General features: G+C 43.1%; 1 protein-coding gene across 3 annotated transcripts in view; it reads left to right on the top strand.

The window, feature by feature from the left end:
* The window catches only part of LOC135469761 (rho GTPase-activating protein 45-like), a 75245-nt gene that overhangs the window by 34962 nt on the left and 14260 nt on the right, over positions 1–26023 (top strand). For all 3 annotated transcript variants that reach the window (XR_010444360.1, XM_064748347.1, XM_064748348.1), the window contains exons 9-20: positions 8814–8858; positions 9443–9508; positions 11772–11852; positions 13579–13758; positions 14365–14442; positions 14846–14905; positions 15823–15879; positions 16014–16147; positions 16620–16726; positions 18441–18608; positions 25202–25296; positions 25715–25843. Coding sequence is in view for 2 of the 3 variants with exons in the window: in XM_064748347.1 (XP_064604417.1) it covers positions 8814–8858; positions 9443–9508; positions 11772–11852; positions 13579–13758; positions 14365–14442; positions 14846–14905; positions 15823–15879; positions 16014–16147; positions 16620–16726; positions 18441–18608; positions 25202–25296; positions 25715–25843 (1200 nt within the window). In the remaining variant the exon portion in view is untranslated. The remainder of the gene's footprint in view (positions 1–8813; positions 8859–9442; positions 9509–11771; positions 11853–13578; positions 13759–14364; positions 14443–14845; positions 14906–15822; positions 15880–16013; positions 16148–16619; positions 16727–18440; positions 18609–25201; positions 25297–25714; positions 25844–26023) is intronic.

The raw sequence follows: 26023 nt of genomic DNA, 5'->3' as shown, positions 1-26023 counted from the left end.
ACATATTGTGTATGTTTGGCTGTATATTACAAAGTATTTACAACTTTTTCATGTTAGCAGTGTTAGGTCCATGAGTGAGTTCAAAGTAATTGTTATTGGTTTTGTAATATACTGTAACAGTTTTTGCTGCTTCACTAAGCCCCTCACTCGTAAACCTTATGTGCACATGTAATGTAATGGTGGCACCCATATAGCTTGATGCTCAGTCAACGTTCACTGTTACAACAGTACAAACTTCACTCTACAGACTTTTGTGAATTCAGTAAATATTTTGGCGACGAGGATGAGATCTGTGGTATAGGATATTCTGTCGATGGCTTGCACGGAAAAATCAAGGACTTTGATGAAAAGGTGAGCGGCAGTTGGACTGAATGCATTGAACGTTTAGAACATTACTTCATAGCTAATGACATTGGAGATGAACAGAAACAACTTTCAATCCTGCTCAGTGTTTGTGGAGGAAGGACTTATAAACTCATAAGGAATTTAGTTGCACCTGAAAATTTTTTCAAAGAAACGTTAACCGAACTGGTGAAAAGCGTTAGTGATTGCAACGGCGACCTCCAGCCGTCAGCGTGTGTTCAGAGATAAGCGTTGGCGATTACAATGACCTCCAGCTGTCAGTGTGCATTCAGAGATAAGCGTTGGCGTTTACAGTGACGACCTCCAGCCGTCAGCGTGTGTTCAGAGATAAGCGTTGGTGATTACAATGACCTCCAGCCATCAGTGTGCATTCAGAGATAAGCGTTGGTGATTACAATGACCTCCAGCCATCAGTGTGCATTCAGAGATAAGCTTTGTTGATTACAGTGACGACCTCCAGCCGTCAGCGTGCATTCAGAGGTAAGCATTGGTGATTACAATGACCTCCAGCCGTCAGTGTGCATTCAGAGATAAACATTGGAGATTACAGTGACAACCTCCAGCCATCAGCGTGTTTTCAGAGATAAGTGTTGGTGATTACAATGACCTCCAGCCATCAGCGTGTATTCAGAGATAAGCGTTGGCGATTACAGTGACGACCTCAAGCCGTCAGCGTGCGTTCAGAGATAAGCGCTGGTGATTACAGCGACCCCCAGCAGTCAGCGTGCATTCAGAGATAAGCGTTTAGTGATTACAACAATGACCTCCAGCCGTCAGCGTGCATTCAGAGATAAGCGTTTGGTGATTACAACAACGACCTCCAGTCGTCAACATGCATTCAGAGATAAGCATTGGTGATTACAATGATCTCCAGCCGTCAGCGTGTTTTCAGAGATAAGCGTTGGTGATTACAATGACTTCCAGCCATCAGTGTGCATTCAGAGATAAGCGTTGGTGATTACAATGACCTCCAGCCATCAGTGTGCATTCAGAGATAAGCGTTGGTGATTACAGTGACGACCTCCAGCCGTCAGCGTGCATTCAGAGATAAGCATTGGTGATTACAATGACCTCCAGCCGTCAGTGTGCATTCAGAGATAAACATTGGAGATTACAGTGACAACCTCCAGCCATCAGCGTGTTTTCAGAGATAAGTGTTGGTGATTACAATGACCTCCAGCCGTCAGTGTGCATTCAGAGATAAGCGTTTGGTGATTACAACAACGACCTCCAGCAGTCAGCGTGCGTTCAGAGATAAGCGCTGGTGATTACAGCGACTCCCAGCAGTCAGCGTGCATTCAGAGATAAGCGTTTGGTGATTACAACAATGACCTCCAGCCGTCAGCGTGCATTCAGAGATAAGCATTTGGTGATTACAACAACGACCTCCAGTCGTCAATGTGCATTCAGAGATAAGCGTTTGGTGATTACAACAATGACCTCCAGTCGTCAACATGCATTCAGAGATAAGCGCTGGTGATTACAGCGACTCCCAGCAGTCAGCGTGCATTCAGAGATAAGCGTTTGGTGATTACAACAATGACCTCCAGCCATCAGCGTGCATTCAGAGATAAGCATTTGGTGATTACAACAACGACCTCCAGTCGTCAATGTGCATTCAGAGATAAGCGTTTGGTGATTACAACAACGACCTCCAGTCGTCAATGTGCATTCAGAGATAAGCGTTTGGTGATTACAACAACGACCTCCAGCAGTCAGCGTGCGTTCAGAGATAAGCGCTGGTGATTACAGCGACTCCCAGCAGTCAGCGTGCATTCAGAGATAAGCGTTTGGTGATTACAACAATGACCTCCAGCCGTCAGCGTGCATTCAGAGATAAGCATTTGGTGATTACAACAATGACCTCCAGCCGTCAGCGTGCATTCAGAGATAAGCATTTGGTGATTACAACAACGACCTCCAGTCGTCAATGTGCATTCAGAGATAAGCGTTTGGTGATTACAACAACGACCTCCAGTCGTCAATGTGCATTCAGAGATAAGCGTTTGGTGAATATTAATGATCTCAAGCCGTCAGCGTGCATTCAGAGATAAGCATTGGTGATTACAATGACCTCCAGCCCTCAGCGTGCATTCAGAGATAAGCGTTTGGTGATTACAACAACGACCTCCAGCCACCACCGTGCGTTCAGAGATAAGCGCTGGTGATTACAGTGACAACCTCCAGCCATCACCGTGCGTTCAGAGACGAGCGTTGGTGATTACAGTGACGACCTCCAGCCGTCAGCGTGCGTTCAGAGATGCAAATACAGTCCACTAACTGACCCGGGCTGTGTTTGTGTCTGAATTACGTTGATTTTCTGAACATTGTGACTTTCGACGATCTCTAGATCAGATGCTCAGAGATAGGCTTATATGTGGAGTGAAAGATGACAGAATCCAAAGAAGATTACTGTTGGAGTGCAGATTAACGTTCCTAAGGGTGTATGAAGTAGCTGCAGCTATGGAATTAGCAGCTGGACACACCAGGGACCTCCAACACACTCAGCAATCCACACAACCTGTAAAACCAGCGGAACTCAGTAAAATTCAGGCCAAACCAAGGACTGGAAATCAGGAGCCATCTACATGTCGTCAGATCCTTACACAAACAGCAGTGTAGTAATAATTTTGATCAATTCAAACAAAGAAAAACCACAGCACGCGACAAATCTATCCGTATCTGGGGGGACTACAAACAGACAGTTAATTAAGTTTCCAATTGTACAGCTAGATTTGTATGCTACACTTGGTGATGGACAGAAGTTTACAAAGTTAGACCTGTCTCAAGTCTACTAACAGATGTTACTGGACGAAGATTCTTAAGTCTTTACAAAAATTAACACTCATAAGGGTTTTTTCAGTAAAACCGACTACCATATAGGGTGCCCAGTGCACCTGGAATTTTCCAGAGGATGATGGAAAATCTCCTTCAAGGTATTCCACATCATTACACCTAGAACAACTGGTAACAACTGATTCTAAAAGCCTGGACAGTTTGGATCAGTTTTGTTCACGCCTTAGTAAAATAGGAGCTCATCTGAAAAAGGACAAATGTTTCTTCATGGTAAATGAGGTTGTATTCCTTGGACATGAAATCAGTGAGGAAGAAATTAATCCATTGGACAACAAGATCCAAGCTATTCATGACACATCATCAGCTAAGAATATGAAATCTTATTTAGGACTTTTGAACTATTATTCTAAGTTCTTGAAGAACCAGTTATCAGTGTTCCCGCCACTACACGGACTCTTACGTAAAAACCAAAAGTGACATTGCGGTAAACGACAAGAGGACGCTTTCCTTAAGTCAAAAGGATTGTTGCAGTTTTCAGATGTGTTAGTCCACTTTGACCCAAGCAAACCCTTGGTATTGGATTGTGATGCTTCACCATGTGGAATTGGGGCAATACTCTCTCACATTGGGACAATACTCTCTCACATTTGGGCAATACTCTCTCACATTGGGGAAATACTCTCTCACGAAACGGCAGAGGGAACAGACCGACCCATTGGATTCATGTCACCCATGCTCTCTACAGCAGAGAAAGGGTATTCCCAGCTGGAGAAAGAGGCCTTAGCCATCGTGTTTGGAGTAAAAAAGTTTCATCAATTTCTTTATGGAAGACATTTTACTATAATGAGTGACCACAAACCATTTCTTGGACTGTTGAAAGAAACCAGCACGTGTCCAACGCATTAACTTTTTTAGCCTACGTATATGAGCTGGTCTACAAATCTAGTAAGTCAAATGATTTTTTTTTTTTTTTTTTTTTGATTGGTGTTTTACGCCGTACTCAAGAATATTTCACTTATACGACGACGGCCAGCATTATGGTGGGTGGAAACCGGGCAGAGCCCGGGGGAAACCCACGACCATCCGCAGGTTGCTGGCAGACCTTCTCACGTACGGCCGCCAGCATGAGCTGGACTTGAACTCACAGCGACCGCATTGGTGAGAGACTCCTGGGTCATTACGCTGCGCTAGCGCTTTAACCGACTGAGCCACGGAGGCCCCCAGTAAGTCAAATGCAAACGCAGACACTTTAAGTTGTTTGCCACTTCCTGATTCATCAGGCGGTGAAAATCCACCAATCCCAGGACAGAACATTTTACTCATGGAACATTTGGACATGTGTGGACCTGTAAACCCTAAACACATAAAGTCATGGACTCAGCCAGATCCAGTGTTGTCCAGAGTACTCACATTTGTTCTTTAGGGTTGGCTAGATAAATGCCAAGAAGCAAACCTGCAACCGTTTATTACAAGACAGACACAACTCCATGTACACAATGGTTGTCGTCTGTTGGGAGCACATGTCATTGTACCTCCACAGGGATGTCAACAGATGATACAGGAACTTCATGTAACTCATCCAGGGATTTCTCGTATGAAAAGCCTTGCTAGAAGCTATGTGTGGTGGCCAGTGTACACAATGGGGAGCGCGTGTCATTGTACCTCCACAGGGATGTCAACAGGTGATACAGGAACTTCATGTAACTCATCCAGGGATTTCTCGTGTAAAAAACCTTGCTAGAAGCTATGTGTGATGGCCAAAGATGGGACACTGAACTCGAAAACATAGTCCGCAGATGTACAGAGTGTCAATTACACCAGCGTACACTACGGGAAGCACCATTACACCCATGGGAAAGTCCAGGATGATCTTGGTCCAGAATTCACATCGATTACTGGAGACCATACATGGGAAAAATGTTTCTCCTAGCAATAGATTCCTATACAAAGTGGCTGGAAATCTTCCCAACTAATGGATCGACTAGTGGTTCTACCATTGAGAAACTGCTACAGTGCTTTGCTACCCATTATCTGCCAGATCAGATTGTATCGGATAACGGGACTAACTAGTGAAGTCAAAACGGAATTAACCACATCCTGACTTCTCTGTATCGCCCAGCATCGAATGGGCAAGTAGAGTGAGGTGTTCAATTCTTCAAAACGACTGGCCAAGGTAAAATGTGGTTCCACTCAGGACAAACTGAATCCGTTAATTTTTTCAGTATAGAATCACACCACAGATCACAACAGGGTTGTCACCTGTTGAAATAGTGATGAATCGTAGACTCAAATCCAGACTGGACGTATGGCACCCAGATATTCAAGGACACAAAGGCGAGAAGCAACAATAGCAGAAGACATACCTTGATCAATATGCGAAAAGTCGCACTGTATTGGAAAATGACTGGGTCTATCTGCCTCTGATTATTGCAGAGGGAAGAAATGCCTACCAGCAATTGTGCAGGAAAGGACAGGACCAGAATTGACAAATCTGTCGTCAACACCAATACCAGATTCAAATGCGCATTGATATCATAGATGATAATGCTGTAGCCGTGAAGCATCAGCCTTTCGAGGAGAATGTTCCAGATGTTGTTGAGAAATCGTTTTCTACATCCATAACATCATCAGACATCGTCATCCACAGTGGTGGTTCTCTGCCTTCCAGAGGCCAAGTGAGCCAGGAGTGAGGCGTTCTCCTTCACGTGTTAGAGGCCCACCTTCTTATTTGAAAGACCATGTTCAGTGAGATTTAATTCTTGAAGATGTCAAACTGCTCTGCTGGTACTTGTTTATGACAAGGAATTCTCCTCTGTTTAAATTGACACGAATGACTCTACAAAGATAGTGCATAATCAGCTTGAGCGTCAGGATATTCTATGTACATGTACCAAGCTGTCTTGATGGACATGTATATTATCTCCATATTACCAGCTGTCATTGCTAATGTTTTATTCTTTCCATGTTACCAGGAAATCCCTTAAATGTAATTGTTAACTAAAGGCAGAGGAATGTAATATTGTGTATAAGCGCGTATAGTGAAGCGCCACAACAGTTACATGTGCACAAGGCTTGTCTGTCTAGTTTGCTCAATGTTTTTGTTCTTTTGTCCTCACCTTATAAATTATGGGAAGGATGAACAAGCATCCAGAACCATGATCTGAGAAAAAAGTCATGTGAAGTGAAAGAAAATATTTGCTTTGTGGATAATTGTTTGCTGTGTGATTACCTGTAAGTGAAAAGAAAATGATCTGAAAAGTTGGCCACATTTGCATATTGGGGATACAAGAGACCTGGTTGTACATACATGTAGCTGAGTCATATCACCAGCTCACAGTATATGGCTAATCATGCTGCAGAGACAACAGTAACGTCTAATTTTGCCATCAAATTGTCAGTGTTTTGAATATGATAAATTAATCAAGTAGATATTATTTTCAGCACTGATAAATCGAGACCAGCAAATATATAGCTAAAGTTAGACTCAAACTCACGACAGGGTGTCTAGCACCATCGCTAGATCAGTCTGATGACGTGTTCCCTAAAGATGATTGCAATTTGCTTTCAAAATATTGAGTCACCTTCATGCAAATACAATGTATTTTAAATGTTATGTGTATTTTTGAAAAAATCAATCACTACATGTAACTGGATAGCTGAGTTTGTAGAGCAGTGGAGCTTGTCACTCTAGGTCATGGGTTAGAGCCTCACTGGTGCCAGTATTTACACTTGTCTTGATTTATCAGCATTTTAAATCATATCCACTCAATGTATTTACTGACTGTAATAGTAATGTACTTTGGAAACACTGAGTCGTTTTGTAATAAGTTGGGGGCACATCCATTTTGGTGTTTGTACAACATTTCAGGTTTGACTGTAAGAAGAGATGAGCCTAAAGTCAGAGATTTCAGAGAATAAGCGATATGGTTTTCTTAGGCATGTAGAATCTCCAGACCACCACTGCCCCCTATCCCCCGTCATTAGGCAGAGTGTAGTGTGTTAAAGCAATTGTGTCTGTCTGTCTGTCTGTCCGCCCGCATTCGCGTCCGGGCTAAAACTCCAACAGTTTTCTGTGTAGAGTTTTAATTTTTGGTGGATACATACACAGATGACAATGTGTCGCGACTCACATTTGTCAGTTTCTGTTGTCATGGTTACCAGATTGCCATTTCCCAATGTACACTATATAAATAGTTATGAACTTGTGTCCGGGCTATACTGTAAATGCATTTTTATTCGCAGATTTCGCGGCAAACACATTTCAGGGAAAATAATTGCCATCAAATATAAAACCCATGTAAATAATTAATTAATGTATTATGCGTTACAGTTATAAATACGTTAACAAGCACTACATTTCTAATACTTATTCAAACCGCTAATTAGAAATACTTAATTAGAATGTATTCCAGCTTTCACAAATCCAGCTTAATTGATCATCATTTAATCTCGCTTTTTTTTAAGGAGGCTTAGCTCCGTCTAAGTATCAGCACAATGCGACGTTGTTTATTTATTGCCGCGGTTAGAGACATACAAATCAATAATTTGTACTGGGCATGTGCATTTGATACGATATACATATGATGAGAGAGCCTGTTTTTTTATCGACTGTACTTGCCTTCCAGTCAGATCACCTTTCTAACGCGCCCGATACATCACTCAGAGGTTTCGGCACTTCAAAACATTTTGGCACTTCAAAACATTTTGATAGTGATGATTTCTGAGGTATTTACTCAAATCTGCCACAGTTCACTCAAAGTTTCACTCACCTTCTGATGCATGATAATTAAACAGTGGGATTTATGTATATCACATTTCATCCCTCATTCTCTCCCGGAGTGACGCAAATATTTGCTCACACAGCAAAAAAGGGCTTCGTCTTACTAAGATTAACAGTGCTTAAAGATTAAAAGCTTAGGAGGATTGACTTCCTTTGTCTAATCAAGTTACAGTATTTTATAGAATTTTTCTCACATCTTACAGGTACAAACAAGGTTAAATGATAACATTAATTGTTACTTAAATGCTTGAATGTTTTATTAATGTGTCTTCTTACCAAATCTGCGAAAGTTTATGTCCGCGAATAAAAAGGCATTTACAGTAACTCCAACTGTTTTCCACATAAAGTTTTAATTTTTGATGGATACAGAGATACACAGATGTGTTACGACTCACATTTGTTCATTTTTGCGGCTGTCATGATAACCAGATAGATATCTTCCTTATGTATATTACATAAATAGAAATGATTTATTCTCCAAGTACTGTTCCAAGTGTTTTCCGCATATGGTTTGGATTTGAGGTGGACACCTTTGTCCATTTGGGATGAAAATCCCCTCACGGATTATATTCACCACAGTGCTGCTGGTATTCTTTTATACATTTCAGACAAACGCATTTGTTGGGGCATATGTTGTGTTCACCTGAACTCTTGTTATAGATAACACACAAGCGGTTGACACGAGATGTCAGGTGCCAAGTTTTAGCCAAATGAGCCGTAGCTTAATTAAACCAAGAAGTATTGTCAGGAGCATGCACCTGATGAAGTGGTTGGTTTATCACAGGCTCTGTCTTGTTTAATTGTCTCACTCCATTTTGTGTACTTTTATATTTTGTGGCGTTTTGTATTATGGATGCTGTGTTTCTTTCCACAGGGCTTCCTGCCTCTCCAGTCAGTCTACTGCACCTCCTTGTCACAGGTATGTGTGCATGCTTACCACTTATCACACCCAAGTACTACCAGTAGTTAACAACCCTTGTTTTAATTCACTTAGGCCAAAGTTCAAGAAAGTTTCCTTTTGTGGCACTTAAGAGCACAACTGACACACCCAAGAGAAAAATTCATTGTCTTCCACAATTTTGAGGCCTTTGAAAACAGAAAGTTCTCGTGTCAAAGGGGTTCTGTAGATTATGCTGGTAAATTACCATGTTGAATTAAAATAAATGTGTTTTGAAGTGAGAAAGTGAAGTGATAACTTTGTGGATAAATCTGCTACAGATGTAATTTGTTCCTTTGTTGAAGGGATACAGAATTGATCCTGATTGGCTGACAGTGGCGATAAGGATTTTTGGGTTAATTCTTACAGCCTTTGTCACGCTTAAATAAGTGTATCATCACTAATCTTCAGCGTAGGGAAGACATAGCCTGGATTTGCCTATCTCTCACAGCAGCCAATCAGAATTGATTCTGTATCCCTTTAAGGTATGGATCTTGACCAGAAATGTTAAAATGGATGTAATGTATTGGTTGTGTAACATTGCCTTTGATCCTCTGCCTCCTCAGGATCTGGAGTATGCCTCAACCAGCCAAGCCACATGTACTCTACTCCATGGCCAGAAGTTTGTGGAGGTTAGTGCTCCCCATTGAGCCAGCTCAGGGAAGTTTGCAGCATGGTGTAAATCTTGAAGACGACAATGTAAGGTTTTTGACCTTGATTGGAAAGCTAGCAGTGCTGGGAGTTTTAAATGGAGAAGGATAAAACCCAGTTGTCCGCAAAAATTCAGTGAAGCTTCCACTTCAGCCGTACGTGGGAAGGTCTGTCAGCAACTTGCGGATGGTTGTGGGTTTTCCCCAGGCTCTACCTGGTTTCCTCCCACCATAATGGTGGCCACCGTCGTATAAAAGTGAAATATTCTTGAGTATGGCGTAAAACACCAATAAAATAAATAAATAAGTTCAGTGATAATCAATATATAGTCATTGACCTTTTCGACCTGCTGGCGTCAAGCCACAGCTGTGTCCCAGACTGTGAAATTTGACACTTTGTCATTTTGACATTGAATGATTGAAATTAAAACTGTGCCGCAGTGGTGAGGAGGGTGATTCTCTGCTTGACCGATGGCTAGATAAACATCGCCACGGGAGTGTGGTGGACATGCCTGGCGAGATGGAAGTAGTCCAGTCGAAACGGAATTCCAGACAACACCTTTTTTTTTTTATCCATGAATTAAAATGAAGTATCAAGCCACAGTTGATTACAACCTGTAAATGCCGAGGCGGTCTCAAAGCATGCTTTTGTCAAACTGGCAGAAAATGGCGATCACAAACTCATCATGTGCGTATTGAACATTGTGTTCACATGTGTGGAAATTGATGCTCATTACCAGCTTCATGTTGTAACAATTGTAAACATTCTGTTAATGCAAGGGTAAATCTATTCCTACTCACATTTTGGGGGAACTTAGTCACTGCGTAAGTCTTACAGGTACCTGACAGCTTACAGAATTTAACATTGACCATTCATCAACATTAGATGAACTTATTTTCATTGACTTGCCCCTTGTGGGGGGGGGGGGGAAAGAGCGAACACAAATTGTGAAATCTCTTGCCAAATCTAGACCGGCAGACGGAAGCTCAAAATCATGCTTAGTGAAGAGCCTGTGGATTTTATTTTGGACTTGTAGGTTTGATTTTGTTACTAAGCCATTTCAGTGAAGCCATCATCAAGTCATGTGATTGTATAAGTGTATTACAAATATATCCACAACACTAACATGTGATCTATTTACTGCGGGTAGAATTCAAAACAATTAACAAAACAACAGGTGGTCGGATCAAGTCTCTGCTGTGATTGACTGGTCTTACAAACAATGTTGGAATTTCAAAGTCTATACTCTGAGCAGGGCGAAGTTGTGATTTGCATATCAATACAACTTGGCTGTTTATATTTGAATAAACTGTAAGTTTTAGATTGACCCCTCCTCCTCCAATTTCCACACAAACCATGATATTGTTACATCATGAAAGACTCTATTGGTAAGGTGTGAAGATGTATGCATGTTTTAATGCAAACAGACTGGGTTCAACCAATTGAAAGGATAAGAAAAAAACGTTGGCGTCAGACTGATTATATCAGGTCGATCGGATTACCCACAACAGACAACTAATTTCTCCTCATGTTGCATTGGCTCACATATAATTGAGGAAGACCAAGGTCTGAGTAGAAATTTAGTGTCTCACTAGGCTATTAAACAGATTGGAAGTCCCTTACCTCTTGGGGAACAAATGATGGTACGCAAAGGACAATGTGGCTCGAGAAATCACCTGAGCGAAGGGGCCTACATTTTTGCCTTGTGTGGTGACTCAGGCTGACCACTTAAAGCCTACGCCACCCCTTCAATGGCGAGAGTGTATCCATGGACATCGCCGGCACGTGCCGATTTCTTATATTGTCTATCGTTGAACCATCAACCACCCATGATGCGCTTTTCAGTTTCTCTGATCAGATTCTTTACAGCCCCTGACGCAATTTTGTCAAATTTCCCTCGAGCAGTCCGACCACAAAAGGTGCTCAGCTGGTCGAAAAAGTCAACGAATGATGGTATATCTATTAAATATCTATGAGTGTTGAATCTACAGGTACATACACCTAGTGGAAGAGCACAGTGCAATCTACAAATAATCCACAATGAGGCTGAGCTTTTGAAAGGATGCTCGATATACATGTAGTCATGAATTTTTCAGGAGCAAAAAATATTACCTTTGTGCAAGAACTGTTTGTAAATTGTAGCTGAGTAAGTTGAAATTTGGAAAGATGTTGTTCATGGGATTTTTGTTTTTTTGATTGTACATTGTACTTCGTATTGGAGACTGTGATTTGTTGATATTTCAGCCAATGAATGCACGTAGAGCTGAACATGACAAAGTGAGGAAGATCTTAAAGGAAGTGTGGAACAGGGAGAATAAGAAGATGGTAAGCTGTGTGTGCTTCTGTGGTGACTGTTGCTTCCTGATTGTCACAATGGTCAGCCTTCATTCATAGCAGAGAAGCTGGGAATTGAGTCTTTGTATAGTATAATATGTAGGATGACTTAATAATCAAAAACCAAGCTTTGAAACCAAGTAGCAACCTGCAGATGGTTTCCCTGGGGTCTGCCCAGTTTCTTCCCACCATAATGCTGACACCGTCATATAAGTGAAATATTCTTGAGTACGGCGTAAAACACCAATCAAATAAATAAATTTGACGCCGTTTAAAATCTGCCATGTCAATTTTTATCATCAATTCTTCCTTATTTTAATTTGAAGATTAACACATTAACTTCCTGAATTTACTGAAAGCAATTTATCATCAATTCTTCCTTAATTTAATCTGAAGATAAACACATGAACTTCCTGAATTTACTGAAAGCAATTTATTATCAAGACGAAATGGAATCAGTTAATAGTTGTCGGTGTTGTATAGGAATTTTTAAAATCTGTTTCCTACTTATTATTCTATCTGAAGGACACAGGTAAGATTGGTACTAACACTTCAGCATGTGTTGTCACATTTATGTCCTGATGTCTAGCATTTTATGTTTGAGGATATAGTTAAGTGTCAGATGTTTTTCAGTGTCCACCTTAGTAGCTTCATATTAGTTGAAAATTGAGTGTTTTTCAGTTGTCAGGGCTGTTTATTTTTAGTAATTTATTTACTGTATATTATGTGCTATTTATTTTTTATGCTTGTCAATCACACATCATATTTCTGTTCTGTGTATTTAGTTTTGGATTACACAACAATGACTGATTATACCCATTGTATCAGTACTCTAGCCAGATCAGGCAGTTCAAGCACCTGCTTCCTCCAATAATCAGACCCGTAACCTATGAGGTTGTGTGTACTATACAACAATCAGACCCTAAACCTATGAGGTTGTGTGTACTATCCAACAGTCGGACCATTAACCTATGAGGCTGTGTGTACTATCCAACAGTCAGACCCTTAACCTATGAGGTTGTGTGTACTATCCAACAATCAGACCCTTAACCTATGAGGTTTTGTGTACTATCCAACAGTCGGACCCCTAACCTATGAGGCTGTGTGTACATCCAACAGTCGGACCCTTAACCTATGAGGCTGTGTGTACTATCCAACAGTCAGACCCTTAACCTATGAGGTTTTGTGTACTATCCAACAGTCGGACCCCTAACCTATGAGGCTGTGTGTACTATCCAACAGTCAGACCCTTAACCTATGAGGCTGTGTGTACTATCCAACAGTCAGACCCTTAACCTATGAGGCTGTGTGTACTATCCAACAATCAGACCCTTAACCTATGAGGTTGCTTGGACAACCCCACCATGCCCCCCACCCCACCTCGTCGTCTGATGAATATGAACTTGTTGAGGAAAAAAGGAAATTGATGGGAGTTTAGTCAGTTTTGCCTGACTGGTTGGCCTGCTGGTTCCCTGGCTGGCTGGTTGCCTGGCTGGTTGGCCTGCTGGTTCCCTGGCTGGCTGGTTGGTTGCCCTGCTAGCTTCCTGTGACTGTTTGATTGTAATTTCCTCCACAGATAAACCTTATCAGGAAAAGTAAAGTAAACTGTGTAAATGTGTACATCCATTAATTCAAGTCCATATTTGTACTGTGCGACACAGTTATGAGTTTCCATTATTAAAACATTGTGACAGAATTGGATTGCTATGTTTGATAGCACGATGCTGTGACAAACTTGAGGAAGGCCAAGTCCATGTACATCCAGCGTCACCAGGAGTATGAGAAAGCTAAGGAGCTCTCCCTGAAGACAGAGACAGAGATGCTGAATCAGAGCGGGGGTGCTGCGCTCAGCAAGATTGACAAGCGCAAACGCTTGGAGGAGGACGCACTTCACAGGGTAGGGCACAGGGTTTACAGGTTTCTGGGGACATAAATAACTGTGCTATTTTGCTTTCTTTAGTTTGCCTTACCTCGGACATAAGTAATGATCTTAAATTACACAATCCATGGAATCGGTGTTGAAGGAAATGTCAGGGTTGGTATCTCATAAAAGCTAAAATTACTGATTGTATTGAGCTAAAGGTTTGCATACATGCAAGGCACAATAACACAAGGGCTATGTTCCATTGTCAGTGCCCTGAATGTGCATGAAATCCTATAAATTGCAAAATTCATGACCTTCAGATCCCTAATGCATTATAATCCATATAAAGGTAAATGTTTAAGTACTTTGAGCTGAAGTTTTGCATTCGTTTGTCTCTTAAGGCAAACTCTGGTAACTCTGCTACTAAATATAAGTTACAGTTGCTGGCATTGGCTGAAATTTAGTATGGTTCATGTTCAACATTAGATATTTCAAAGAAACTAAAAATTTACAATTATATGTGACAGAGATTTGTTATTATCTATAATAAATGGATTTTACTTGTATTAATATTGCTGTTCTGATATATGTGCATTTCAATTTCTGCCCACTACAAGGCCGTTGTTGTTGGTGTTTCAGGCCGCTGAAGCAGAAACTACATACAAAGCCTGCGTTGCTGAAGCCAACATCAGGCAGGAGGAAATGGCCAAGGTCAAGGTAAGGCCCGACTGAGAGACAGGTTTACAGATGAAATCTTGAGGAAGGGCTATAAGAACAGGCTCCCATTACAATTTTGTTATTGTTTCAGAATTAATCATATGGCATAGCACAAGTGTAGCATTTACAGTTACTCTATGACTAACAGTATTTGCCTATGCTCACCATGCTTCCCATGATGTATTGATCAAGAAATAAAATATAGACAAATTATCGTTTTAACAGTGTGATATTTTGATAATTGGATCATGCAACACCGAAGATTGGATGTGAACTGACGCTCTTCTTTGTAACCATTCAGCAAGTCAACAGTATTAAAAAAAAAAGGAATTGAATAATTGTGATTTTGTTGTATTGGATATTTTCCATCATTAATAATGTTTTGGCATATATTTTGATTCAGAAAGTAGTGTTGGCCAAGTTACAGGAGGAAATCAGTCTGTCAGATGAGATGATGAAGAAGGTGGGTGAAAAACTGGTTTGTCTGTGTCCTCATACCATAATGCTGGCCATTGTCCTAGGTGTCCTTATGCCATAATGCTGGCCATTGCCCTCGGTGTCATCATACAATAATGCTGGCCATTGTCCTCGGTGTCCTCATGCCATAATGCTGGCCATTGCCCTCCACAATGCTGGCCATTGCCCTCGGTGTCCTAATACAATAATGCTGGCCATTGTCCTCGGTGTCGTCATGTCATAATGCTGGCCATTGCCCTTGGTGTCCTCATACAGTAATGCTGGCCATTATCCTCGGTGTCCTCATGCCATAATGCTGGCCATTGCCCTCGGTGTCCTCATGACATAATGCTGGCCATTGCCCTCGGTGTCCTAATACAATAATGCTGGCATTTGCCCTTGGTGTCCTCTTGCCATAATGCTGGCCATTGTCCTCAGTGTCCTCATACCGTAATGCTGGCCATTGCCCTCGGTGTCCTCATACAGTAATGCTGTCCATTGTCCATGATGTCCTCATCCCATAATGCTGGCCATTGTCCTCTGTGTCCTCGTACCATATTGCTGGTTATTGTCCTCGGTGTCCTCATGCCATAATGCTGGCCATTGTCCTCGGGTGTCTTCATACCATAATGCTGGCCTGTGCCCTCGGTGTCCTCATGCCATAATGCTGGCCATTGTCTTCTGTGTCTACTCTTTGTCACGCACTTGGGGAAGGGAAGTGGTTTCATCCACATGGTCATTGTTGTATAAGTGAAGTAATTGTGAAATTCTAAATAAATTAGTCAGTGATACGTAGTAGCCTTAATATCCTAAGGAAAAAAAGTGTGAGACATAGTCCAGCTTGGAATATTGAAGAGCTGAGGCGTCATGTTATATGTAATGATGCTACATAATATTTCTTACCGTTAGTATTTGATGTTTCAGGTAACGATGGACTACTTCCAGTTACAGATAGCTGTCAGTGCTCCTGTCCCAGTACAGGTAAGGCACAATCACTTCATAATCAGATCAGCAGGGACCTGGATAAGACGTGATACGTGTACATGCAATAGTAAAGTTGACATGGGTGGGAAATACGAATGCGGTAAATGAATTCAATCTTTGATGTATTTCAGTATCAGACACTGTGCGAGACGTCCCACGACTACGAGCCTGGCAGTCAGTATGCAGAGTTTGTCAGGAGGCTACCTGTGTCTGCCAGGAGGGTTCATAATGAACTCTTCACCTTTGAACCCTATATAGTGGACAGGTACGGTTACTGTGTTAAGCTGATATTGATTGACACACTAATTGATTGACACACTAATTTTTGTCTATGACAAAAAGTATCATTTTATCAGTCAATACAGAAGAATGCTTTTGGGATATACTTCAGAATAAACATCTTGCACACAAACAAAAAGGTTGAAGAATTGCAGTAGTTTACATTCAGGATTTCTCATCAGTCTCCTGGATATTTCTGGTGTTTTTTTTTAACTAACAGTTTTTTAATGTTGAGCTGAGAGTTATTTGTGACATTTCATGATATTTTCTTACAAATACATTTATGTGCCAGAGTCACGTCTTTTGTATCAAGGTCGTTTCAGCTGTTCTCTTTGGATTTTGTCAGATAAATATCACCACTTGGGTACATTTCATCTGATCTTGCCTGTATATACATAAAATGGCTAAAGGATGTAGCCTAGGGAGGTGCTGACTATTTAAGGTTTTGATCATTACAGGCAACAGGGTGAGAGAAAGCCGAGTAACCAGTCTAATGGCTCAGGAGGTTCAGAGCAGGCCTCGCAGGAGAGTTCGCCTCAGTCATCACCACGAAAACAGCAGAGAGGTGAATACCAACAGAGTACAATACCAAAACAAGGCCGGCTGATTTCACAAAGCCATTTATGGTCAGAGTAAAAAGTTACAAAGTATGACAAAGTAATGCAGTCTGAATAGTGGAGGCATTATTCTCTGCATTATTAAGTTAGTCTGCATCATTCAGTCAGTTATATGGGTGTTGAACAGCAACAGTGAAACAAACTACTAAATAAATTTAATTAAGATCGATTGAAATTTAGTGAGGGCTAAAACCTGACAAGAGTACATAATTTCCTGAACAGAATTCCTTCTATCAGGTGTTGTATGCATGTAGATGTATCCTGGTTAACGTCATCCAAGTGAAATATTCTTGAGCCAATCAAGTAAATAAATAAATACTGCTGATGAACTTCAGATATTAGACGTATTCCAGTGATTATTCCCCTCTGATCATGTTAAAACAATCAGCTTAACCGTACTTAGGTGTAAATTTATCAGGGGGTCTTAAATCTCTGAAATAGCTTGTTGTGCCTCTTTTTTGAACATAAGGGGGTAATGTGCTTGCACATAGGATTGGCGTACCGGAAGGTTTTCCTCTCACAACAGGTGGCGCTAGTGTGAATTAGGACTTGCACGCCACAAATCTGTTGTTTCTCAACACAGAACGTTGCATTCTGCAGTTTCTTCTGTGATGTGTTTGGTCCGCCCAATGTGACCTATTTGGTCTACCCACTGTGACATATGTGGTCTGGCACCATGACGTATTTGGTTTTCCAACCATGACGTATTTGGTCTACCCAACGTGACATATTTGGTGTACCCGCTGTGACATATTTTGTTTGCCCACCGTGACATATTTGGTGTGCCCAAGGGGGTGTATTTGGTCTGCCTACTGTGACATATTAGATCTGCCCACTGTAAGATATGTGGAGTGCCCACTGTGACGAATTTGGTCTACCCTGTGACATATTTGGTCTACCCTTTGATGTATTTGGTTTGTTCACCATGACACATTTGGTCTGCCCACTGTGACGTATTTGGTTTGCCCACTGTGACACATTTGGTCTGCCCACTGTGACATATTTGGCCTGCCCACCGTGACGTATTTGGTCTGCCCACGGGGACATATTCAGTCTGCCCACTGTGACATATTTGGTCTGCCCACCGTGATGTATTTGGTCTGCTCACCGTGACGTATTTGGTCTGCCCATGGGGACGTATTTGGCCTGCCAATTGTGACGTATTTGGCCTGCCAATTGTGACATGTTTGGCCTGCCAATTGTGACATATTTGGCCTGCCAATTGTGACATATTTGGTCTGCCAATTGTGACATATTTGGCCTGCCAATTGTGACATATTTGGCCTGCCAATTGTGACATGTTTGGCCTGTCAATTGTGACATATTTGGCCTGCCAATTGTGACATATTTGGTCTACCAGTTGTGAAGTCGTGCTTTTGACGCTGCAGTGGAATGTCCAATGTCACTGAAATGACGTAATACATCACACTTCAGACTTCTGCCTGTATCCCATTATTGCAGGTCGTTTTTTTTTCGTGATATGCTCTTGTCTTACCAAACAGTTAGAGGAGAAGCAGATTACATTGGGAATGTTTAGAGACACCTGTGGCTGGTGCATTTCTTTTGGTCTGTTGAAAATATAAACATCTATCTATCATACTCTTGTTATACGTGAATGTAACTATCTCCTTGTAACTCATCTTGTTTTTCTTGCTAACCCAGGTAACCCACTGAGAGCCTGGGGTCAGGGTATACTGCACGGCTCTGACACAGACAGTGCCAGTAGTAACCGCTCCATGGACAACTCACCCAGTGCCAGTCCCCGGGGTGGGGGGATCAGACACCTGGATCAGCCTGATGATGATGGAGAGGACAGGCTCAACGACAGTGGTCAGTAACACAATACTGGTTGTGTTTGTATGAATTACAGAATGTCCATACTGAGTGTAATGTTAAGAGGGTGACCACGCTGTAGAGCAGCTGTTGTCCATACTGAGTGTAATGTTAAGTGTGTGACCACGCTGTAGAGCAGCTGTTGTCCATACGGAGTGTAATGTTAAGTGTGTGACCACGCTGTAGAGCAGCTGTTGTCCATACGGAGTGTAATGTTAAGGGCGTGACCACGCTGTAGAGCAGCTGTTGTCCATACGGAGTGTAATGTTAAGCGCGTGACCACGCTGTAGAGCAGCTGTTGTCCATACTGAGTGTAATGTTAAGTGCGTGACCACGCTGTAGAGCAGCTGTTGTCCATACTGAGTGTAATGTTAAGAGGGTGACCACGCTGTAGAGCAGCTGTTGTCCATACTGAGTGTAATGTTAAGTGCGTGACCACGCTGTAGAGCAGCTGTTGTCCATACTGAGTGTAATGTTAAGAGGGTGACCACGCTGTAGAGCAGCTGTTGTCCATACTGAGTGTAATGTTAAGAGGGTGACCACGCTGTAGAGCAGCTGTTGTCCATACTGAGTGTAATGTTAAGAGGGTGACCACGCTGTAGAGCAGCTGTTGTCCATACTGAGTGTAATGTTAAGTGCGTGACCACGCTGTAGAGCAGCTGGTGTCCATACTGAGTGTAATGTTAAGAGGGTGACCACGCTGTAGAGCAGCTGTTGTCCATACTGAGTGTAATGTTAAGTGCGTGACCACGCTGTAGAGCAGCTGTTGTCCATACTGAGTGTAATGTTAAGAGGGTGACCACGCTGTAGAGCAGCTGTTGTCCATACTGAGTGTAATGTTAAGGGCGTGACCACGCTGTAGAGCAGCTGTTGTCCATACTGAGTGTAATGTTAAGTGCGTGACCACGCTGTAGAGCAGCTGTTGTCCATACTGAGTGTAATGTTAAGCGCGTGACCACGCTGTAGAGCAGCTGTTGTCCATACGGAGTGTAATGTTAAGAGGGTGACCACGCTGTAGAGCAGCTGTTGTCCATACTGAGTGTAATGTTAAGAGGGTGACCACGCTGTAGAGCAGCTGTTGTCCATACTGAGTGTAATGTTAAGTGCGTGACCACGCTGTAGAGCAGCTGTTGTCCATACTGAGTGTAATGTTAAGAGGGTGACCACGCTGTAGAGCAGCTGTTGTCCATACTGAGTGTAATGTTAAGAGGGTGACCACGCTGTAGAGCAGCTGTTGTCCATACTGAGTGTAATGTTAAGTGCGTGACCACGCTGTAGAGCAGCTGTTGTCCATACTGAGTGTAATGTTAAGAGGGTGACCACGCTGTAGAGCAGCTGTTGTCCATACTGAGTGTAATGTTAAGAGGGTGACCACGCTGTAGAGCAGCTGTTGTCCATACTGAGTGTAATGTTAAGAGGGTGACCACGCTGTAGAGCAGCTGTTGTCCATACTGAGTGTAATGTTAAGAGGGTGACCACGCTGTAGAGCAGCTGTTGTCCATACTGAGTGTAATGTTAAGTGCGTGACCACGCTGTAGAGCAGCTGTTGTCCATACTGAGTGTAATGTTAAGAGGGTGACCACGCTGTAGAGCAGCTGTTGTCCATACTGAGTGTAATGTTAAGTGCGTGACCACGCTGTAGAGCAGCTGTTGTCCATACTGAGTGTAATGTTAAGAGGGTGACCACGCTGTAGAGCAGCTGTTGTCCATACTGAGTGTAATGTTAAGAGGGTGACCACGCTGTAGAGCAGCTGTTGTCCATACTGAGTGTAATGTTAAGAGGGTGACCACGCTGTAGAGCAGCTGTTGTCCATACTGAGTGTAATGTTAAGAGGGTGACCACGCTGTAGAGCAGCTGTTGTCCATACTGAGTGTAATGTTAAGCGCGTGACCACGCTGTAGAGCAGCTGTTGTCCATACTGAGTGTAATGTTAAGAGGGTGACCACGCTGTAGAGCAGCTGTTGTCCATACTGAGTGTAATGTTAAGCGCGTGACCACGCTGTAGAGCAGCTGTTGTCCATACTGAGTGTAATGTTAAGTGCGTGACCACACTGTAGAGCAGCTGTTGTCCATACTGAGTGTAATGTTAAGAGGGTGACCACGCTGTAGAGCAGCTGTTGTCCATACTGAGTGTAATGTTAAGTGCGTGACCACACTGTAGAGCAGCTGTTGTCCATACTGAGTGTAATGTTAAGTGCGTGACCACACTGTAGAGCAGCTGTTGTCCATACTGAGTGTAATGTTAAGCGCGTGACCACGCTGTAGAGCAGCTGTTGTCCATACTGAGTGTAATGTTAAGAGGGTGACCACGCTGTAGAGCAGCTGTTGTCCATACTGAGTGTAATGTTAAGTGCGTGACCACACTGTAGAGCAGCTGTTGTCCATACTGAGTGTAATGTTAAGAGGGTGACCACGCTGTAGAGCAGCTGTTGTCCATACTGAGTGTAATGTTAAGAGGGTGACCACGCTGTAGAGCAGCTGTTGTCCATACTGAGTGTAATGTTAAGAGGGTGACCACGCTGTAGAGCAGCTGTTGTCCATACTGAGTGTAATGTTAAGAGGGTGACCACGCTGTAGAGCAGCTGTTGTCCATACTGAGTGTAATGTTAAGCGCGTGACCACGCTGTAGAGCAGCTGTTGTCCATACTGAGTGTAATGTTAAGAGGGTGACCACGCTGTAGAGCAGCTGTTGTCCATACTGAGTGTAATGTTAAGCGCGTGACCACGCTGTAGAGCAGCTGTTGTCCATACTGAGTGTAATGTTAAGTGCGTGACCACACTGTAGAGCAGCTGTTGTCCATACTGAGTGTAATGTTAAGTGCGTGACCACGCTGTAGAGCAGCTGTTGTCCATACTGAGTGTAATGTTAAGAGGGTGACCACGCTGTAGAGCAGCTGTTGTCCATACTGAGTGTAATGTTAAGCGCGTGACCACGCTGTAGAGCAGCTGTTGTCCATACTGAGTGTAATGTTAAGAGGGTGACCACGCTGTAGAGCAGCTGTTGTCCATACTGAGTGTAATGTTAAGCGTGTGACCACGCTGTAGAGCAGCTGTTGTCCATACTGAGTGTAATGTTAAGAGGGTGACCACGCTGTAGAGCAGCTGTTGTCCATATGGAGTGTAATGTTAAGCGCGTGACCACGCTGTAGAGCAGCTGTTGTCCATACTGAGTGTAATGTTAAGCGCGTGACCACGCTGTAGAGCAGCTGTTGTCCATACGGAGTGTAATGTTAAGCGCGTGACCACGCTGTAGAGCAGCTGTTGTCCATACTGACTGTAATGTTAAGCGCGTGACCACGCTGTAGAGCAGCTGTTGTCCATACTGACTGTAATGTTAAGCGCGTGACCACGCTGTAGAGCAGCTGTTGTCCATACTGACTGTAATGTTAAGTGCCTGACCACGCTGTAGAGCAGCTGTTGTCCATACTGAGTGTAATGTTAAGAGGGTGACCACGCTGTAGAGCAGCTGTTGTCCATACTGAGTGTAATGTTAAGCGCGTGACCACGCTGTAGAGCAGCTGTTGTCCATACTGAGTGTAATGTTAAGTGCGTGACCACGCTGTAGAGCAGCTGTTGTCCATACTGAGTGTAATGTTAAGCGCGTGACCACGCTGTAGAGCAGCTGTTGTCCATACGGAGTGTAATGTTAAGCGCGTGACCACGCTGTAGAGCAGCTGTTGTCCATACTGAGTGTAATGTTAAGGGCGTGACCACGCTGTAGAGCAGCTGTTGTCCATACGGAGTGTAATGTTAAGGGCGTGACCACGCTGTAGAGCAGCTGTTGTCCATACGGAGTGTAATGTTAAGTGCCTGACCACGCTGTAGAGCAGCTGTTGTCCATACTGAGTGTAATGTTAAGGGCGTGACCACGCTGTAGAGCAGCTGTTGTCCATACTGAGTGTAATGTTAAGCGCGTGACCACGCTGTAGAGCAGCTGTTGTCCATACTGAGTGTAATGTTAAGTGCCTGACCACGCTGTAGAGCAGCTGTTGTCCATACTGAGTGTAATGTTAAGTGCGTGACCACGCTGTAGAGCAGCTGTTGTCCATACGGAGTGTAATGTTAAGTGCCTGACCACGCTGTAGAGCAGCTGTTGTCCATACTGAGTGTAATGTTAAGAGGGTGACCACGCTGTAGAGCAGCTGTTGTCCATATGGAGTGTAATGTTAAGTGCGTGACCACGCTGTAGAGCAGCTGTTGTCCATACTGAGTGTAATGTTAAGAGGGTGACCACGCTGTAGAGCAGCTGTCGTCCATACTGAGTGTAATGTTAAGTGCGTGACCACGCTGTAGAGCAGCTGTTGTCCATACTGACTGTAATGTTAAGCGCGTGACCACGCTGTAGAGCAGCTGTTGTCCATACTGACTGTAATGTTAAGCGCGTGACCACGCTGTAGAGCAGCTGTTGTCCATACTGACTGTAATGTTAAGCGCGTGACCACGCTGTAGAGCAGCTGTTGTCCATACTGAGTGTAATGTTAAGCGCGTGACCACGCTGTAGAGCAGCTGTTGTCCATACTGAGCGTAATGTTAAGCGCGTGACCAAGCTGTAGAGCAGCTGTTGTCCATACTGAGTGTAATGTTAAGCGCGTGACCAAGCTGTAGAGCAGCTGTTGTCCATACTGAGTGTAATGTTAAGCGTGTGACCAAGCTGTAGAGCAGCTGTTGTCCATACTGAGTGTAATGTTAAGCGCGTGACCAAGCTGTAGAGCAGCTGTTGTCCATACTGAGTGTAATGTTAAGCGCGTGACCACGCTGTAGAGCAGCTGTTGTCCATACTGAGTGTAATGTTAAGCGTGTGACCAAGCTGTAGAGCAGCTGTTGTCCATACTGAGTGTAATGTCAAGCGTGTGACCAAGCTGTAGAGCAGCTGTTGTCCATACTGAGTGTAATGTTAAGTGCGTGACCACGCTGTAGAGCAGCTGTTGTCCATACGGAGTGTAATGTTAAGTGCCTGACCACGCTGTAGAGCAGCTGTTGTCCATACTGAGTGTAATGTTAAGAGGGTGACCACGCTGTAGAGCAGCTGTTGTCCATACGGAGTGTAATGTTAAGTGCCTGACCACGCTGTAGAGCAGCTGTTGTCCATACTGAGTGTAATGTTAAGAGGGTGACCACGCTGTAGAGCAGCTGTTGTCCATATGGAGTGTAATGTTAAGTGCGTGACCACGCTGTAGAGCAGCTGTTGTCCATACTGAGTGTAATGTTAAGAGGGTGACCACGCTGTAGAGCAGCTGTCGTCCATACTGAGTGTAATGTTAAGTGCGTGACCATGCTGTAGAGCAGCTGTTGTCCATACTGACTGTAATGTTAAGCGCGTGACCACGCTGTAGAGCAGCTGTTGTCCATACTGACTGTAATGTTAAGCGCGTGACCACGCTGTAGAGCAGCTGTTGTCCATACTGACTGTAATGTTAAGCGCGTGACCACGCTGTAGAGCAGCTGTTGTCCATACTGAGTGTAATGTTAAGCGCGTGACCACGCTGTAGAGCAGCTGTTGTCCATACTGAGCGTAATGTTAAGCGCGTGACCAAGCTGTAGAGCAGCTGTTGTCCATACTGAGTGTAATGTTAAGCGCGTGACCAAGCTGTAGAGCAGCTGTTGTCCATACTGAGTGTAATGTTAAGCGTGTGACCAAGCTGTAGAGCAGCTGTTGTCCATACTGAGTGTAATGTTAAGCGCGTGACCAAGCTGTAGAGCAGCTGTTGTCCATACTGAGTGTAATGTTAAGCGCGTGACCACGCTGTAGAGCAGCTGTTGTCCATACTGAGTGTAATGTTAAGCGTGTGACCAAGCTGTAGAGCAGCTGTTGTCCATACTGAGTGTAATGTCAAGCGTGTGACCAAGCTGTAGAGCAGCTGTTGTCCATACTGAGTGTAATGTTAAGCGCGTGACCACGCTGTAGAGCTGTTGTCCATACTGAGTGTAATGTTAAGCGCGTGACCACGCTGTAGAGCAGCTGTCGTCCATACTGAGTGTAATGTTAAGCGCGTGACCACGCTGTAGAGCAGCTGTTGTCCATACTGACTGTAATGTTAAGCGCGTGACCACGCTGTAGAGCAGCTGTTGTCCATACTGAGTGTAATGTTAAGCGCGTGACCACGCTGTAGAGCAGCTGTTGTCCATACTGAGTGTAATGTTAAGCGCGTGACCACGCTGTAGAGCAGCTGTTGTCCATACTGAGTGTAATGTTCAGAGCGTGACCAAGCTATAGAGCAGCTGTTATATACCCTAAATGACCTAACATTTCGTCCATGTTAAACTAAGTTGCTTATTTTTCCAGATTCTGGGAGATTGATTTTAGAAAGGTGCTTTGAGAGGTATTTGGAAAGTACAGTGATATCATGGGAAGAAGTAATATCTCATGACATCTGTTTGCCTCCAAAATTTGGGGTAAATGAAAACAGTCATCTGGTATATTTATATATACTTTTATATGTTTTGTGGGAAATAAAGGTTTTTGTGGCATGCAGAGAAGAGTATCTTTTGGCATGTTTTAAGCACTCATTGCTCTGGTAGTATCAAAACAAATGATGTATGTATTTCATTGTGTTGATGTTCTGATGACGGTCTTGTTGTTGTGTTTTAGGTATAGGTCAGAGTGTGGAGATGCTGGTGGGCCAGGGCAGGAAGACGATCGGGGGACGAGGGGGGCGGGACAGCGACTTCCAAGGAATCTGCTCTGTGAGAGTCACCTGAAGTTTTTTTTGAGTTGTTGTACTGCTTCAGATGTGTTTAGATCTGGATCCTGTTACTGCTGAGTATTAAAACAGAAGATAACACTGCAGTAAATGTATATATGCATCGATAATGTATCTCACTGGAAGATTGAAAAGCATAACTGTTCATTTTTGTGGTGTTACAAGGTCACGTCAAGGTAAGTAAAGTCCACACATTGAGACAGTCGAAAGGACCACCATGTTATCAGCTGTATCCAGTCAGGCACAAGTTATTTCTATAACTACTTTGCTTATGTTACTCAAACTCTTTTTAGCCTTTTAACCATATGTGATATACAGCAGTCAGTTTATGTATTCCTAGATGTCATTTTCTTAATATCAAACGTATTTCAAATTCTTGACACAAAGTCTTTTTTTTGAAGCGTCTTGGGAATCGCCGAAACACGTTTGGAGTTGACTTTAGTGAGCAAGTGAAGCAGACTAACACAGACGTACCCCCCATTATCACACTGTGTCTAGAGGAGATAGAGAAAAGAGGCATGGACATTAGGGTGAGTGGGTGCATGTGAGCAAACTGTGCTATTTTCTTGTTTCTATGGTGACTTTCTCTTTTTACGCACTCTCGTTCATATTACATTTAATATTATTTCAAAAGTAACATCTCATTCGAATACCATTTCAGTCTTCCCTGTTTTTGGAGAACCAAATAAAGTATAAAGAAATTAACTTAC

This window comes from Liolophura sinensis, chromosome 7, assembly GCF_032854445.1.
Source record: "Liolophura sinensis isolate JHLJ2023 chromosome 7, CUHK_Ljap_v2, whole genome shotgun sequence".
Classification (NCBI taxonomy): domain Eukaryota; kingdom Metazoa; phylum Mollusca; class Polyplacophora; order Chitonida; family Chitonidae; genus Liolophura; species Liolophura sinensis.
Note: the sequence above shows the minus strand (reverse complement) of the source record. Positions and strands in the feature narration are given on the sequence as shown.